General features: G+C 41.1%; 1 protein-coding gene across 2 annotated transcripts; it reads left to right on the top strand.

Moving 5' to 3' along the window:
- Nucleotides 1-11105: 11105 nt before the first annotated feature.
- SMT1 (sterol methyltransferase 1) lies at nt 11106-17627 on the top strand. 2 transcript variants are annotated; one of them, XM_048694155.2, is made up of 14 exons: nt 11106-11315; nt 11406-11542; nt 12620-12686; nt 13252-13325; nt 13452-13536; nt 13665-13720; nt 14446-14500; nt 14629-14676; nt 15059-15142; nt 15240-15440; nt 15607-15732; nt 16741-16838; nt 17016-17084; nt 17184-17627. In XM_048694155.2, exons 2-13 carry the CDS (start codon nt 11460-11462, stop codon nt 17071-17073), a joined length of 1035 nt encoding a protein of 344 aa, XP_048550112.2. In that variant the 5' UTR covers nt 11106-11315; nt 11406-11459; the 3' UTR covers nt 17074-17084; nt 17184-17627. The 2 variants fall into 2 exon arrangements, with proteins under 2 accessions (XP_048550112.2, XP_048550113.2); XM_048694156.2 differs by lacking the exons at nt 11106-11315; nt 11406-11542 and having other exon boundaries at nt 12602-12686; nt 17180-17627.
- Nucleotides 17628-18413: the final 786 nt, after the last annotated feature.

Here is an 18413-nt window from a genome sequence, read left to right as displayed (position 1 = left end):
CCATGTGACTAACACCCAAAGAGTTCTGGGTTTGATCATGTTATGCTTGTGAGAGAGGTTTCAGTCAACGGGTCTGCAGCATTCAGATCCATATGTACTTCGCAAATTTCTATGTCATCTTATAGATGCAACTACTACGCTACATTTGGAGCCATTTCAAATAACTGTTCTACTTGGAGCTATTCTAAATAGTTGTTCCATTATATGTATCCGGTATCTCTACTCAGAGCTATCCGGATAGGTGTTAAGCTTGCATCGACGTAACTCTTTACGTCGAACTCTTTATCACCTCCATAACCGAGAAACATATCCTTATTCCTCTAAGGATAATTTAGACCGCTATCTGGTGATCTACTCCTAGATCACCTTTGTACCCTCTTGCCAAATATGTGGCAAGGCACACATCCGGTGTGGTACTCAGCATGGCATACCGTATGGAGCCTATGACAAAAGCATAGGGGACGACCTTCGTCCTTCCTCTTTCTTCTGCCGTGGTCGAGCTTTAAGTCTTAACTTCATACCTTACAACTCAGGCAAGAACTCCTTCTTTGACTGATCCATCTTGAACACCTTCAAGATCATGTCAAGGTATGTGCTCATTTGAAAGTACCATTAAGCGTTTTGATCTATCCATATAGATCTTGATGCTCAATGTTCAAGTAGCTTAATCCAGGCTTTCCATTGAAAAACACTTTCCAAATAACCCTATATGCTTTCCAAAAATTCTACGTCATTTCTGATCAACAATATGTTAACAACATATACTCATCAGAAATTCTATAGTGCTCCCACTTACTTCTTTGGAAATACAAGTTTCTCATAAACTTTGTATACACCCAAAAACTTTGATCATCTCATCAAAACATACATTCCAACTCCGAGATGCTTACTCCAGTCCTTAGAAGGATTGCTGGAGCTTTGCATACTTGTTAGCATCTTTCAGGATTGACAAAACCTTCCGGTTGTATCACATACAACCTTTCCTCAAGAAAATCGTCGAGGAAACAATGTTTTTGCATCCTGTCTGCAAGATTTCATAAATAATGCAGTAATCGCTAATATAATTCCAACAGACTCTTAGCATCGCTACGAGTGAGAAAGTCTCATCGTAGTCAACTCCTTGAACTTGTCGGAAAACATCTTAACGACAAGTCGAGCTTTCTTAATGGTGATACTTACCATCATTGTCCGTCTTCCTTTTAAAATCCATATGTACCTAACAGCCTTACGACCATCAAGTAGTTCTTCCAAAGTCTACACTTTGTTTTCATATATGGATCCTCTCTCGGATATATGGCCTCGGGCCATTTTGGAATCCAGGCCCACCATCGCTTCTCCATAGCTCGTAGGTTCATTGTTGTCTAGCAACATGACTTTCAAGACAGGATTACGTACCACTCTGAATTAGTACGCATCCTTGTCATCCCACGAGGTTTGGTAGTGACTTGATCTGAAGTTTCATGATCACTATCATAAGCTTCCACTTCAATTGGTGTAGGTGCCATAGGAACAACTCCCTGTGCCCTGCCACTCACTAGTTGAAGAGACGGTTCAATAACCTCATCAAGTCTCCACCATCCTCCCACTCAATTCTTTCGAGAGAAACTTTTCCTCGAGAAAGGACCCGATTCTAGAAACAATCCCTTATTGCTTTCGGATCTGAGATAGGAGGTATACCCAACTGTTTTGGGTGTCCTATGAAGATGCATTTATCCGCTTTGGGTTCTAGCTTATCAGCCTGAAACTTTTTCACATAAGCGTTGCAGCCCCAAACATTTAAGAAATGACAGCTTAGGTTTCTCTAAACCATAGTTCATATGGTGTCATCTCATCAGAATTACGTGGTGCCCTATTTAAAGTGAATGTGGTTGTCTCTAATGCCTAACCCATAAACTATCATGGTAATTCGATAAGAGACATCATGGTATGCATCATATCCAATAGGGTGCAGTTATGATGTTCGGACACACCATCACACTATGGTGTTCCAGGCTGTATTGGTTGTGAAACAATTTCCACAATGTCTTAATTCTGTGCCAAACTCGTAATTCAGATATTCATCTCTATGATCATATCATAGACATTTTATCCTCTTGTCACGACGATGTTCAACTTCACTCTGAAATTACTTGAACCTTTCAATAATTCAGACTTATGTTTCATCAAGTAACTATACTCAGTATCTACTCAAATCATCTGTGAAGTAAGAACATAACGATATCCACTACATGCCTCAGCACTCATTGGACTGCGCACATCAAGATGTATTACTTCCAACAAGTTGCTTTCTTGTTCCATTTTACTGATATCTACTCAAAATGAATAACAATATCGTGATAGACATAATCCAATCATGTCTATGCTCAACGCAAACACCAAATAACAATTATTTAGGTTTTAATACCAATCTCGATGGTAGAGGGAGCGTACGATATTTGATCAACCTTGGAAATACTTCCAACACATATCGTCATCTCACCTTTTAGCTAGTCTCCGTTTATTCCGTAGCCTTTTGTTTCGAGTTACTAACACTTAGCAACCGAACCAGTATCTAATACCCTGGTGCTACTAGGAGTACTAGTAAAGTACACATTATAATGCATATCCAATATACTTCTGTCGACCTTGCCAGCCTTCTCATCTACCAAGTATCTAGGGTGGTTCTGCTTCAGTGACTGTTCCCCTTATTACAGAAGCACTTAGTCTCGGGCTTGGGTTCAACTTTGGGTTTCTTCACTAGAACAGCAACTGATTTGTTGTTCCATGAAGTATCCCTTTCTTGCCCTTGCCCTTCTTGAAACTAGTGGTTTTACTAACCATCAACGATTGATGCTCCCTTTTGATTTCTACTTTTCACGGTGTCGCGAATAGCTCAAGGATCATATCTATCCCTGATATGTTATAGTTCATCACGAACTCTAGTAGCTTGGTGGCAGTGACTTTGGAGAACCATCACTATTTCATCTGGAAGATCAACTCCCACTCGATTCAAGCGATTTTTGTACTCAGACAATCTGAGCACAAGCTCAAGATTGAGCTTTTCTCCCTTATTATGCAGGCTAAGAAAATCGTCGGAGGTCTTATACCTCTTGACGTGGGCACGAGCCTGAAATCCCAATTTCAGTCCTTGGAACATCTCATATGTTCTGCGATGTTTCAAAAACGTCTTTGGTGCCTCAATTCTAAACCATTTAGCATTACGCACTGAACTATCATGTAGTCATCAAAACGTGTATGTCAGATGTTCGCAACATCCACAAACGACGTTCGAGGTTCAGCACACTGAGCGGTGCATTAAGGACATAAGCCTTCTACTGTCTGCATAAATGCTACTATCAACTTTCAACTAATTTTTCTCTAGGAACATATCTAAACAGTAGAACTGAAGCGCGAGCTACGACATAATTTGCGAAGACCTTTTGACTATGTTCAGGATAATTAAGTTCATCTTATGAACTCCCACTCAGATAGACATCCCTCTAGTCATCTAAGTGATACATGATCCGAATCAACTAGGCCGTGTCCGATTATCACGTGAGACGGACTAGTCATCATCGGTGAACATCTCATGTTGATCGCATCTTCTATACGACTCATGTTCGACCTTTCGGTCCTCCGTGTTCCGAGGCCATGTCTGTACATGCTAGGCTCGTCAAGTTAACCTAAGTGTTTCGCATGTGTTCCGAGGCCATGTCTGTACATGCTAGGCTCGTCAACACCTGTTGTATTCGAACGTAAGAATCTATCACACCCGATCATCACGTGGTGCTTCGAAACGACGAACTTTCGCAACGGTGCACAGTTAGGGAGAACACTTCTCTTGAAATTTTAGTGAGGGATCATCTTATTTAAGCTACCGTCGTTCTAAGCAAATAAGATGTATAAACATGATAAACATCATATGCAATCAAATAGTACATGATATGGCCAATATCATATTGCTCCTTTTGATCTCCATCTTCGGGGCTCCATGATCATCATCGTCACCGGCATGACACCATGATCTCCATCATCATGATCTCCATCATTGTGTCTCCATGAAGTTGTCTCGCCAACTTATTACTTCTACTACTATGGCTACCGGTTAGCAATAAAGTAAAGTAATTACATGGCGTTGTTCAAAGACACGCAGGTCATACAATAAATAAAGACAACTTCTATGGCTCCCGCCGGTTGTCATACTCATCGACATGCAAGTCGTGATTCCTATTACAAGAACATGATCAATCTCATACATCACATATCATTCATCACATTCTTCTTGGCCATGTCACATCACATAGCATACCCTGCAAAAACAAGTTAGACGTCCTCTAATTGTTGTTTGCATGTTTTACGTGGCTGCTATGGGTTTCTAGCAAGAACGTTTCTTACCTACGCAAAAACCACAACGTGATATGCCAATTGCTATTTACCCTTCATAAGGACCCTTTTCATCGAATCCGATCCGACTAAAGTGGGAGAGACAGACACCCGCTAGCCACCTAATGCAACTAGTGCATGTCAGTCAGTGGAACTAGTCTCACGTAAGAGTACGTGTAAGGTCGGTCCGGGCCGCTTCATCCCACAATGCCGCCGAATCAATATTGGACTAGTAACGGTAAGCATATTGAACAAAATCAACGCCCACAACTACTTTGTGTTCTACTCGTGCATAGAAACTACGCATAGACCTAGATCTGATCCCACTGTTGGGGAACGTAGCAGAAATTCAAAATTTTCTACGCATCACCAAGATCAATCTATGGAGAAGTCTACCAACGAGGGAAGGAGAGTGCATCTACATACCCTTGTAGATCGCTACGCGGAAGCGTTCAAGAGAACGGGGTTGATGGAGTCGTACTCGTCGTGATCCAAATCACCAATGATCCTAGTGCCGAACGGATGGCACCTCCGTGTTCAACACATGTACAGCCCGGTGACGTCTCCCATGCCTTGATCCAGCAAGGGGAGAAGGAGAGGTTGGGGAAGACTCCATCCAGCAGCAGCACGACGGCGTGGTGGTGGTGGAGGAGCGTGGTACTCCAGCAGGGCTTCGCCAAGCACCGCAAGAGACGAGGAGGGAGAGGGGTAGGGCTGCGCCAAGAAGGAGAGGAACTCATCTGTTGGCAGCCCCAAGTCCTCAAATATATATAGGGGAGAGGGAGGGGTGCGCCCCACCTAGGGTTCCACCCTAGGGGCGGTGGCCAGCCCCAATCCCATCTAGGGTGGCGGCCAAGTGGAGGGGAGAGGGAGGCGCACTAGGCATGGGCCTTAAGGCCCATCTGCCCTTAGGGTTTGCCCTCTCTTCCCCTTAGGCGCATGGGCCTTGGTGGGGAGGCGCCCCAGCCCACTTAGGGGCTGGTCCCTTCCCACTATTGGCCCATGTAGGCCTCCGGGGCTGGTGGCCCCACCTGGTGGACCCCGGACCCCTCCGGTGGTCCCGGTACACTACCGGTGATGCCCGGAACACTTCCGGTGGCCAAAACCATACTTCCTATATATTAATCTTTACCTCCGGACCATTTCGGAACTCCTCGTGACGTCCGGGATCTCATCCAGGACTCCGAACAACATTCGGTAACCACGTATATCTATTCCCTATAACCCTAGCGTCATCGAACCTTAAGTGTGTAGACCCTACGGGTTCGGGAGTCATGTAGACATGGCCGAGATAACTCTCCGGCCAATAACCAACAACGGGATCTGGATACCCATGTTGGCTCCCACATGTTCCACGATGATCTCATCGGATGAACCACGATGTCGAGGATTCAATCAATCCCGTATACAATTCCCTTTGTCTAGTGGTACGATACTTGCCCGAGATTCGATCGTCGGTATCCCGATACCTTGTTCAATCTCGTTACCGCCAAGTCTCTTTACTCATTCTGTAACACATCATCCCGTGATCAACTCTTTGGTCACATTGTGCACATTATGATGATGTCCTACCGAGTGGGCCCAGAGATACCTCTCCGTTTACACGGAGTGACAAATCCCAGTCTCGATTCGTGCCAACCCAACAGACACTTTCGGAGATACCTGTAGTGTATCTTTATAGCCACCCAGTTACGCTGTGACGTTTGGCACACCCAAAGTATTCCTACGGTATCCGGGAGTTACACAATCTCATGGTCTAAGGAAATGATACTTGACATTAGAAAAGCTTTAGCATACGAACTACACGATCTTTGTGCTAGGCTTAGGATTGGATCTTGTCCATCACATCATTCTCCTAATGATGTGATCCCGTTATCAACGACATCCAATGTCCATGGTCAGGAAACCGTAACCATCTATTGATCAACGAGCCAGTCAACTAGAGGTTTACTAGGGACATGGTGTTGTCTATGTACCCACACATGTATCTGAGTTTCCTATCAATACAATTCTAGCATGGATAATAAATGATTATCATGAACAAGGAAATATAATAATAACCAATTTATTATTGCCTTTAATGGGGGATTATGGGCCGTCGGAGCATCACCAATGCTTCAAGGGATGGTTGTAGCAAGTCATTGCTGGTGCAACAATCCCAGAGCTTGCCGGTGGTGTAGCCATGAGCTCGCCGATGTTGCCGTGAGATGACCGGGGACATGACTCTTCAAACGTGAGCACCGCGGGTGGCACGGAGGGCTACAAGTCGCGGACAGCTATGATTCTCGTCGGAGCTATGCATACCACATGGGAAGCAAGAATTTGTGTTGCACGTACAAGTGGCTAGAATGATGGCGTATTGTGTAATTGTGTTGACGTTGTCTAGGGAATCAAGCGGACATGGGCAGGATCACGCTGCCGAAATCAACGGCTGACCAGCCGGCTGATCTATTCCTTTGATCAGTAGACTGACGCCTACCAGCCCCCCTCGTTCTCGTTATTGCGAGCGGTGCTCCTTTTCAGCGCTTTAAGCGGCAGTTCGGGCGCCCACGCGGCTGTGAACTGGGCGGGCCCAGCAAAAAGTCAAGTCAGTGGATAGAGCTCGTTTGCGAGCAAAGAACAGCCTAAGGCCTCCTTTGGTTTAGAGGAATTTCATAGGAATCCTAGAGGATATGATTCTTATAGGATTTTTTCCTTTAGAGCCCTTTGGTTCATAGGAACGGATTCCTATTCCTATATAGGATTGGTTCCTATCCTCCACATTTCATAGGAAAATAAAAAAGAGGCTAGACTCAATGGAAAAATTCCTTTGGTGTCAACCAAATGACATCTTGTTTCCTATTCCTACTCATAGGATTTGAGACACATGTCATCTTATTTCCTACAAGATTTTGGTTCATAGGATAGGATTATCGTAGGAATACGAATCTTGTAGGAAATGAGATGGCATGTATGTCAAATCCTATGAGTAGGACTAGGAAAGGAGATGTCATTTGGTTGACATCAAAGGAATTTTTTCATTGAGTCTAGGTTCTTTTTTATTTTCCTATGAAATGTGGAGGATAGAAACCAATCTTGTGTAGGAATAGGAATATATTCCTATGAACCAAAGGGCTCTAAAGGAAAAATTCCTATAAAAATCCTATCCTATGAAATTCCTGCAAATCAAAGGAGGCCTAAAATTGGTTGCGCCAGAGGATTGAACCCGTGCCGTCCAGTAGCTAACGACACGGACAAACCAACTACACTACACCGCACTACTGACGAAATTATGGGAGAATGTTTCAAGTACTCCGTCGCCGCACAATTTATTCATACACATGTAAACATACTGTAGCGCTTTGATTTTTAAATTATTTGAAAACATTTGGGAAAAAATGTCATGAATTACAGAAAAGTTCATTGGTTTAAGAAAAAAACATCGCTTTGTAAAAAAAAGTTCACGATTTTCAAAAAAAAGATCATCGATTTTGAAAAAAGTTCATCGACTTTGAATAAAATATCATGATTTTGAAAAAAGTTCATCGGTTTTGGAAAAGGGTTCGTCGATTTTGAAAAGGGTTCATCGATTTTGAAAAATAGTTCATCGGTTTTGAAAAACAGTTCATCGATCTTGAAAGAGTTCATCGACTTGGAAAAAAGGTTCATCGATTTTGAAAAGTGTTCATTGATTATGAAAAAAATCATCGAATTTGAAAAAAGAGTTCATCTATTTTGATAAAAAGTTTGATTGTGAAAAAGAGTTCATCCATTTTGAAAACAAGTTCATTGATTTGGGAAAAAATGTTCACTCATTTAAAAAAATCATCGAATTTGAAAAAAGTTCACTGATTTTGGAAAAAGTTCATTAAATTTGAGAAAATTTCTTCCATTTTGAAAAAGAAGTTCATTGGTTTGCGAAAAAGTTCACGAAAAATCTGAAAAGTTCATTGAACCAAGAAGAAGGGAAAAAAAGGAAAAATGAAAGTAGATGAAAAAAGGAAAAATGAAAGTAGATGGGTAAAAAGGATGTGAAAGATTCCCCCGCAAAAAAAAAGGATGTGAAAGATGTACGTAGACACATGAGGTTGGGTGTCGGGGTGGTCTTTGCCTTCAAGCCGAAGGAGGAGGTTGCAGGTTCGATTCACGCTCTTGCCAAAAAAACATAGATGGGCCGGCCCATCTGAATCGAAAGGAAGCAGAGGGGTGTGCGCTGTTTGTGAATAACACCTAAACGGGCGCTTAAGGCGTCGATTAGGGTTTGCCCCAGCGGTGCTCCTGGCACTCCCATGCGCCGCCTAGTGGGCCGGCCCAGCAACTTGCTGAAAAGAAAACGTGAAGAGAAAAAGTTACTGGTAATGCTGCCGGAATGAGGAATCAAACTCAGCACAACGATGCAGACATACTCCCACATTAACGACTAGACTAACTTGGCCTTGATGTTTGTTACCAGGAATAAGTACTATTTGACCCTTTTATTATGGCATATGGCATATATTATATACCCAGAGTAAATTATTTGAAAATAGAAAATGGAGAACCTGAAAAAGAATTCACTAAAATAGGACAACCCACGAACTTGAAAAAAGTTCAAAATTTTGGAAAAACTTCATCAATTTTTTCAAAACTTTTCATCTATATTCCAAAATAGTTCATCATGTTTTGAAAGAAAAAATTCACAAATTTGAAAAACATTCATGGATTTCAAAATAAATTTATCAATTACGGAAAACAGTTCATTAATTTCAAAATATGTTCATCAATTTTGAAAAACAGTTCACAAATTTTGAAAAATGTTTGTGTATTCAAACCTTGTTCATGAATTCAGAAAAGGATCATATTTTTAAACATTGTTCGGAAATTTCTAAAAATGTTCCCATCCTCAAATTTCATTCAGAAAAAAAATCACATTTTTGAAAAGTGTTCGAATGCTCCTTCAAAATTTGTCCCTGTTTTTTTAATTGATTGCATTGAAAAATATCACTTTTTCAAAATATAATCATGTTTGAGATTTTAAAAAATGTTTAGATTTGTCGGTGTTGATAGTTCAACATTGAAGCTCATCAGCTCATGTGGCTAGCGATGAGCAAACACCGCGGGAGGTCTAGGGTTCTATTATTTGGGTCTTTTGTTTTTCTGCTTTTTCTTATCTTTTTTCTCATTTGTTTTTTTTCACTTTTTAATTCGTTATTTTTTATTTCACAAACTTATTTATTAAATATGAATATTTGTAAATTCAATAATATTTTTAAGTTTAGAATCCTTTTTCTAATATTTGTAAAAAAGAATTCATGTAATCTTTTTGAAAATCATGAATATATTTTTATATTCATGAACATTTGTACATTCATGGTCATTTTTCTAGTTAACGAACAATTTTTGAATCGGCGACGTTTTTGTAGATTTTCATGAAAATGTTGGAAATCACAAACAATTTTAAAATTCACGGAAATTTTTTGAGTTCATGGGCAATTTTTTTATTGTGTATATTTTATAAAATCATGAATATTTACAAAATTGGCAAACATTTCGTCAATATAGAACATTTTTGAATTCATGATTTTTTTAGTTCTTTAGCATTCTTTCTAAAAACATGAACATTTTTTTGAATCACGAATTTTTTTAATTCATGAACAATTTTGAAGTTTTATTTAAATATATAAATATCGGAGATATCTTTTTGGTTTAGCCGGAGGGTGAGTGGGAGCTCCCTTAGTAAGGTATATGAAGTACATGGGTCAAGGGTGCAACTTAGTTGGCCCAAATAAAGAAATAATTCATTTTTTAGTATCGATCATCATTCTCGATTCCGGCAATCTGATCTATCTGGGAGCTTGTCGGAGCTTAGGTACGCGTTGAAATCGAGCCCATGTACGCGAAACCTACAGGTACAATAAAATCATTGGCTATGGGTGAAAATACACTCGATAAATTGTTTGCCAAGTTCTTATCACTGGTACACTCGACAAAGGCGACTAGGCTAGACTCCTCCCGGCAAAGGCAATGTTATCAAGTTTTTTTTCCTTGAGTACTCGGTATGGAAGTCGACAAATTAAAGTGGTGCGGTAATGGTCGGTATCACTTGCCACAGGTGTTTCAATGACAAACGATGCAAGGTGAACATGAACAAGAAAAGACACACCAGCGACCAAATCCAACCAATGCATTGCGCTTCATTCATGGGCATGGCGCTACAATGGGATGACATAGAGGGCGAAACAACGTTGCATCGTGAACGCCGACCACCACGTTCTGCATTGTGTGGCCTTGCAATGGAACGACAACGAGGAGGTCGTTTACGTTGGCGAGGAGGGATGCAGCAGCAGCTTGTGGCGGGGAGGGGATCAGGTTGACGATGACCCATTTCACTTGATGCATAGTAGGCGGGAGCACAAAACAATTTGTAGATTTTCAGATTTGGCGTAGAATCGAAATCATGGCTTCCTTTGGGATATTCCTTCGGTTTTCTGGGGTCCAAGTTTAGGCTAAGGAGGTTGGCGATGTAGTACTAAGCGCCGAAAACCGGGGACCGTATGTTTCGTCATGCAGGAACAGGGAGCGAACGTTCGCCCTATATTCGCATCCGAAACTTATACTGGTTTCTATCATTTTTATGAATTTTTTTACAGCACCGTTAATCTGCGACGTGGACAATGAGACACGGCCGATCTGATTTCCGAACGATCCAACCCGTTGATTCGAAATGCTGCCGGAAGTGACGGCGCATGTGCATCAGAGAGTAATAAATTGGGAATCCTGAATCCAAATGGAGGCTCGGCGTGGCTCGGCTGGCATTTGCTTGTCCTGTTTCTCGGCCGCCTACTTGTAATCCGCTGCCAGCCAAATCGCTCGCTCACTCCCACCCTCGTCAGCCTCCGGCAGATCCTCCTCCTCCTCCATACCGCTCGAAGCTCCGTCCTCCTCCTCCCGACACCTCGAGATCTCCGCCCCGGACCCGTTTCTCCGCCGCCAAGGTCGGCGGCCTCGCTCGATCCCGCCCTGTTCGATTTCGATCCGGAGCAGCGAGTCTGAACCTTGCAATTTCTCTGTTTTGTTTCGGTCAGGCCCAGCGCCGCCGCCGCCCGGCCCTCCCTGTCGCAGGCGACGCCGCCGCCGCCATGTCCAAGTCTGGAGCCCTGGATCTCGCGTCGGGCCTTGGCGGGAAGATCGACAAGGAACAAGTCAAATCGGCGGTCGACGAGTACGTCTCTCTCTCCCCCCTTGCCGTTGGCGTGATCCATTCCGGCAAGCTGCTTCTTTTAATATTCCGCGGCGCTCGATGATGTTTTTTTTCCTTTTGGAATAAATAAATAAACAAGACACGGGAGCAGCTGACCCGATGCGATTTCTACCTTCTTCATGCTCCCTGTGTGCTACGGACTTAGTGGGAATTACGGTTGGGTTTCAGGAGAAGGGGATTTGGGGATACAGTTAGTACATACTCCAGAATACTGACTAAATCTTAGATCCAACTGCTCCACGCCTTTACTCTTAAACACCGCCCAGCTCACACATCACAGTCCAGTGCCCACCGTTGCTTCAGGTTCAGTGCTGCCTGGGCTGTGGCACTCTCTCTGGAGTTTTAAGCATCCATTTGTGCGCCCCAAATCATATGAACCACAAACATTTTGCTCCAAATTTGGTTGGTTTGTATTGTAGGATTACCAACCAGGAGCTTCTCTGCTCTGCTCTGCTCTGAGAAAAACCGTGCTCTGTTTTTCTTCTCCCTCACATGGCACGTCCTTTTCGAGTTGGCGAGCTGCTCTCATTAATTTACCTTTCGCAATCTGCACCCATACATGGGTTGGATAATAATTCTCTGCTTCTTCATGGGCTTGGAATTCCTGGCTTAAGTCTTTGGTGGATTAAATGCACATCGGAAGATGTAGCTATCTGCCCCCTGGGTGTGCTAGTACAGTACTACAAGTCATCCAACTGTACATACCACTGTACTACCTAGGAACTATGTCATGTTTTATTTTATTTTATTTGAAGGCCTGAACCATGTCATGTTTTTTCTTAAGGCCTGAGCCTGTGAACCATGTCATGTTTTTTTTAAAGGCTTGAATGTTAAACTCGTCCTTCCACATGTGCACACTCTTTTAAGGGGCAACATAATGTTTGTGTTTTGCCTCTGCACGCACTGTAGGATCTGCCGAGTGTAATCTTGTTAGCCGGCGTCTTCATTCCCTATTCAGTACTGTTTATGTTCATTCATTTCTTGGGTTATTTTTTCCTTGCCCTACTCTTAATTTCGGGACAATCTTTTTTTCACAAGGTATGAGAAATATCATGGATACTACGGAGGGAAGGAGGAATCAAGGAAATCCAACTACACCGATATGGTAATAATTATTATCTTTTACGGGACATGAATAAACACCACGTTTATTAATTTTTTTTGGAGGAATGGCTTTGTAAATTTGATGCTTCCCTACTCAAGTTATTATTTTAGCCTGCGATGATTATTTTGTCATGAATAGATTGTTATAGTGTAATTAGCTTCACCATACATAAACCAAATTGTTAGCTTGCAGCTCTGATAATCCAATGTCATTAGAGGGTCAGTGTTCTTTCAAAGCTGATTTAGAATCTCAAAAACGTTTCTATAATAGTCAGGAATTTTGGATGATGGTTGAAGTAACAAATACATATGCACCTTCTTAGGTTCTGCCATTTGCAATCCTTTTTTTTTGATGCTATGGTTACAACCTTCGTTGCTGCATATCATTTGTTTCTTAATTATCCTAAGCATATATTATCGAAGAGTCACTTTTTTGTTTTTGTGGTAAATGAAATGAATTGAGAATGCTCACATTTATTTTCTGTGCTGCATCACCCCATGGCCCATGATAGTGTCCAACTAGGATTTCAATGTCAGGGCCTACCTAATACTATGATGTTTACCAGGTTAATAAATACTATGATCTTGCTACTAGCTTCTATGAGTATGGCTGGGGTGAATCCTTCCACTTTGCTCACAGGTGAGGACTCTTATCGAAAGAATACATAATTGATCTTTCATTTTTCATGAAAAATAATATCATTTTGTTTTTAAAGAAAAAAATTACATTGCTAACTGTAATTCCCCATCTCTCTTGGCATTTCAGGTGGAATGGGGAATCTTTAAGGGAAAGCATCAAACGGCACGAGCACTTTCTGGCTTTACAGCTTGAGTTGAAACCAGGGATGAAGGTCAGTTTTCTTATGAAGATAGAATAACCTATGGCAGAATGATTTCCCTTTTTGAGCTGCTGTTGCTGCAGCATAACATGATATGGAACATACAATATCCTGATGTTTGCTGAACTTGTTTGCTGTAGGTTTTGGATGTCGGCTGTGGAATAGGCGGGCCATTAAGAGAAATTGCGAGATTTAGGTTTAATTCCTGTTTCACTCTTTCACCTCTGTTCATATATTTGAATTGTGATCTGTTCGGGTTTAGACATTCTCATATGCACGATTAATGCATCTGAAGTGATTCGTGTTTTTATTACTTAGAACTGTAAACTTGTGCTGGCATGATTTTGGGGAGAAGATCTAGATATTATTTACCTTTCAATTTATTTATCATGATCTTTTTCTTTGGAGAAGTTGAAAACTGAGATGATCGTGTGCATAGCACCAAAAATGTGTTTAGTATCAGCCTTGATTTATTTGTTGGTAATCAGCCACTCAACAATTTAACTGCTTCCTCCATTCCAAAATCGGTGATGTTTTAGATATGGTAACGGTCTCCAGGATGCAACTTTGACTTTTGTTTTTATATAAAAATGTAATAAAAAACTTGCATAATTATGAAATATTTTGATGAAAAGTCTAATGATATTATTTTCATTTCACCAATCTCAGTTAATTATACATCAATACTGTAGTTAAAGTTAGAGAAGTTTGACTTAGTGCTTTCCAGGAAGTCATCAATATTTATTTTCATTTCACCAAGTACTAATACTTATTATCTCTTATGTTTGTAACCCAAGGAAGATGTATAACTGCATCTGTAAGTTAGAAAAGGACTATTGGCTTTGTCATCTTTCATTATCAGTAGTTTAGTACATTATACTTGCAGCCAGAAATAATTGATCAGGCAACCGTTATCTGCAGCTCCACCTCAGTTACTGGATTGAACAACAACGACTACCAGATAACTAGGGGAAAGGTTGTTCAATGCTCATTATTTTTTGGTTGATTCTACTGTTGACTGTGATTAACAACTTCAGCTAAATGTGCACCATTAAGTGTACTTATCACATAACTCTTCTGTTAATAATGATCTTTGTATTTCAGGCGCTTAATCGGTCGGTAGGACTTGGCGCAACTTGTGATTTTGTCAAGGTATTGTTTGCATACCCACTAGATCACTTTGTTTTGTGTTTAGCTTTTTTTTATCTGTTATTGTCCTCGGCTCCTTGCAGTCTCTTTTTGTAGGCAAAAAATATATTTGTATTTGCTTTGCTCACAGTTACAAAAAAACGCTAGGCGTGTGATGGTGTGGCACCTGGTCGCCCCTAGGTGGGATAGGTGCCAGACTTTTAGAACAGTTGCACTGCGATATAAACATGTGATCAACCTCCTTAACAAAGTAATCTTTATTTGATGAAGACACATATTAGTTGTGTAAAAATGTATAAGATCAATGCTTGTATGTAGTTCCTGGATATGGAAAAGATTTTAAATAACAGTACTTATATTTCCCACATATTGTTCTGAAATACAGGCAGACTTCATGAAGATGCCATTCTCTGATAACACTTTTGATGCTGTTTATGCCATTGAGGCAACATGCCACGCACCTGATCCGGTATGACCTCTGTCACTCTATAATTCTTGATGCTGTTCATGCCATTGAGGCAACATGTCTTCTCTTATAAAAGTGAATTGACCTTTTTGTTGCACAGGTTGGCTGCTATAAGGAGATCTACCGTGTATTAAAACCCGGGCAGTGTTTTGCTGTATATGAGTGGTGCATTACTGATCACTATGATCCAAACAATGCAACCCACAAGAGGATTAAGGATGAAATTGAGCTTGGGAATGGCCTGCCAGATATCAGAAGTACTCAGCAATGTCTTCAAGCTGTTAAAGATGCTGGGTTTGAGGTAAGAGACAGCACTTCCTCTCTTTTCATTTAATCTCCTTCTAGGATTTACCTGGGTGGAAATCCCCCACTCCTGCAACAGGAAATACTGCAAGTATTTCTTTTCTTCTCAATATCATGGTGTTTCATCCAATCTGTAATGAATATGAGTTGTTGTATTCATGAAGGTTATTTGGGACAAGGATCTTGCTGAAGATTCTCCGTTGCCTTGGTACTTGCCCTTGGACCCAAGTCGGTTTTCATTGAGTAGTTTCCGGTTGACTACCGTGGGACGAATAATTACTCGCAATATGGTGAGGCAACGAATTCTTTATTTTTGCTATCATTTCGTTCTGCACAATCAAGTCAAATTGTTAATTTCTCTCTGTCTGGAGAGCAGATTTTGTGAAACTAGTTGCCCATGCACCCCATATGCTCTATCCTCCTTTCCCCCCTATTTTCTGAGTTTCCAAAAATTATGAAATAAATCATGGATGTAAACAATGCTATATAATGTGCATTTACAAAATTTCTTCCGAAAGTACTCCCTCCGCCCGGAAATACTTGTCGTAGAAATGAATACAAATGGATGTATCTAGAATTAAAATACATCTAGATACATCCATTTCTCGGACAAGTATTTCCGTACGGAGGGAGTATGACTATTTGTGACCTAGAGAAAAAGGACAAGATATGAAAAACTAGTTGCACAAAATCTGCTCTCAGTGCTACTTTCCTCACTGTATGGACCATGGGTTGACAACTATTTGACCAGTTCTACAAACCTCCTTGTGATTAGGATCCTGTCATGTGGTTTTTAATTCTTATCATGAAAGGTATCATCCCAGTAAATTTGTATCAAATTGCGTAGAAATTGGAAACCATTCAGTTTCACTTCTTGTAGTGACAGCAAAGCTAGATTCTTAACTACAACTATATGGCATGGACACGAATATATAGTCCAGCTGCTTGGCCTTTGCCATTTGTATTGATACCCGGTAAAATTGATATGTTACCCAATATTTAAATGGCAATATTGTTCATTGGAAATCTTATACTGTACACATACTTAAAGTGATTTGCTGTCCATGTAATGTACTGAGTTGCTTGACTAGGGAACTTAATCAAATTCAGTTCCTAATCGATAGAAGGATACAGGTAGTAACTACTCCATAAGACAGTTAACGCTTTATGGATCATCTTGTATGTTGTCCAATGTAGTGTGCCATGACAGCCAAAGCTGGTTCCACCATGCCTTGATGCTTGGTTGGCAAAAATTCGTAAACATGAGATTGAGATTCTCTTATGATATTGTTGTTCAGGTCAAGGTATTGGAATATGTTGGTCTGGCTCCGGAAGGCAGCCAGAGGGTCTCTAGTTTCTTAGAGAAGGCCGCGGAAGGTCTTGTCGAAGGTGGCAAGTAAGTTTATCATCTCTGAACCACGTTTCTGAAAGAGAAAAGTATAATTTGCAGAGAGCTTCAGTCCGTAGTGCAACTTCAGGAGCTCACTCCTCACCGCCCTCTGTGCTGTCCTTTTATTCCCTCCAGTTTAATGTTCTGTATATGTATGAGTTGTAACATGCGCAAGATCTACAGGAAGGAGATCTTCACCCCGATGTACTTCTTCGTGGTTCGGAAGCCTCTTTCAGAATGAGCAACTTTCAGGTACCGGTACTATTAATTTTGACCAGTCCTCTAAATCATCATGATATTTTCGCAGTCCATGTATTCGCAAGTTCTTATCGTGTGTATCTTTGAAGCCAGGCAATGCAAAGATGCATTTTGAAGAAGCGGGCTTGACCGGGGAGTTTGGCTATGCGATCCTCGGTTCTTATCTGTAGAAGAAGACATAGTGAAATGTGTTGCATTTCTGTTTGTTTTGTATTTAATGTTGAGCTTCTGTTTTGTTGTTTGTCGTGTGACCTTTTGATGCTTGTCGATTAACTGACTGTTTGACGCCATTGTGCTAAGCTATTAGTGTCATAAATAAGCTAGATGCAGTTTTCTTCCCCCTCAAGGTTTGCATAAGGCTGTTCCGGTTTCTTGTCCGAACAAGTGTGTGTACTGTGTAGGATCCGGTGGTGCTGAAGTTTTGTAACCTAGCAACGAGAATTTTGCATGAATGCTCGTTCCCTGTACTGGAATTTTCAAGTATGTTTGCCTTGGAAACAATAATTTGAGGGGTATGTTTGCCTTAATTTTATTGTACATCACATGACTACCATTTGTCATTGTGCCTCTACTGAACTTTAAGACAATTTTCCTTTATATATTATACTAATACTAATTCTTGCCACAAACTAATTTTGGTACTCGGATAGTTGATGGTTCAGATTTAGGAAAAATTTGCAAGTTAAATAATAAAGTATCAGTGTTTTTGTTTTAACAAGGTAAAAATGTCCAATAGATTTATGGTTCCATTTGAGTTTTTGCATGGTCTCGAGATGGATTCTCGTCTTCTTGATAAAGAAGAGATGGTGTGCGTATTTTCTATCTGATCTGAGCAGCCATGAAGGCCTGGTTTTGTTCGAGTCTCTGTGGCTCGTGTGGACTAAAACCGATCTTTGTGACCATGTCTAGTGTCGATAATTGATTCGCTGCTGATCTTATGTGAGGAGCAGTAGGAGGACGGTGGTGCCCGAAAGGATAACGTAGAAGACAATTGTAATATAGTAATGGTTTTATCTAGGTCCACGTCTCCGGAGGCGTGACCGGTCACTATCCGTGGACACGCCCGGGCGCGTCTACGGACGTTTGAGGGGTCGGATTTGCCAAGTCCAACTATAGATGCTCTTAGGTGGACAGTGGTATCCCTAGTCCTGATGCTCCTTTTTATACTGGATTAATTTTCGGCGATGCGACGCCTACAGTGGCTTTATAAAATCTCAAGATGATATGTCGGCTCAGTCTTTCGAAGGTGCTCATAGAGACAGGGTGTGTCTGTGTGTGTTTATAAAGATGAGTGTATGCGCGTATATATCTAGCAACGAGAAT

The sequence above is a fragment of the Triticum urartu genome, chromosome 5A (assembly GCF_056163025.1).
Source record: "Triticum urartu cultivar PI428250 chromosome 5A, HENAU_Tu73, whole genome shotgun sequence".
NCBI classification, from domain to species: Eukaryota; Viridiplantae; Streptophyta; class Magnoliopsida; order Poales; family Poaceae; genus Triticum; species Triticum urartu.
This window is presented reverse-complemented; position numbering and strand designations above follow the sequence as displayed.

Coding starts and splice junctions, on each gene's coding strand:
- SMT1 (XM_048694155.2), top strand. CDS start 11,460: ATGTCCAAGTCTGGAGCCCTGGATCTCGCGTCGGGCCTTGGCGGGAAG. Junction 14,501..14,628: donor ACCAGATAACTAGGGGAAAG/GTTGTTCAATGC, acceptor TTTGTATTTCAG/GCGCTTAATCGGTCGGTAGG. Junction 14,677..15,058: donor CAACTTGTGATTTTGTCAAG/GTATTGTTTGCA, acceptor TCTGAAATACAG/GCAGACTTCATGAAGATGCC.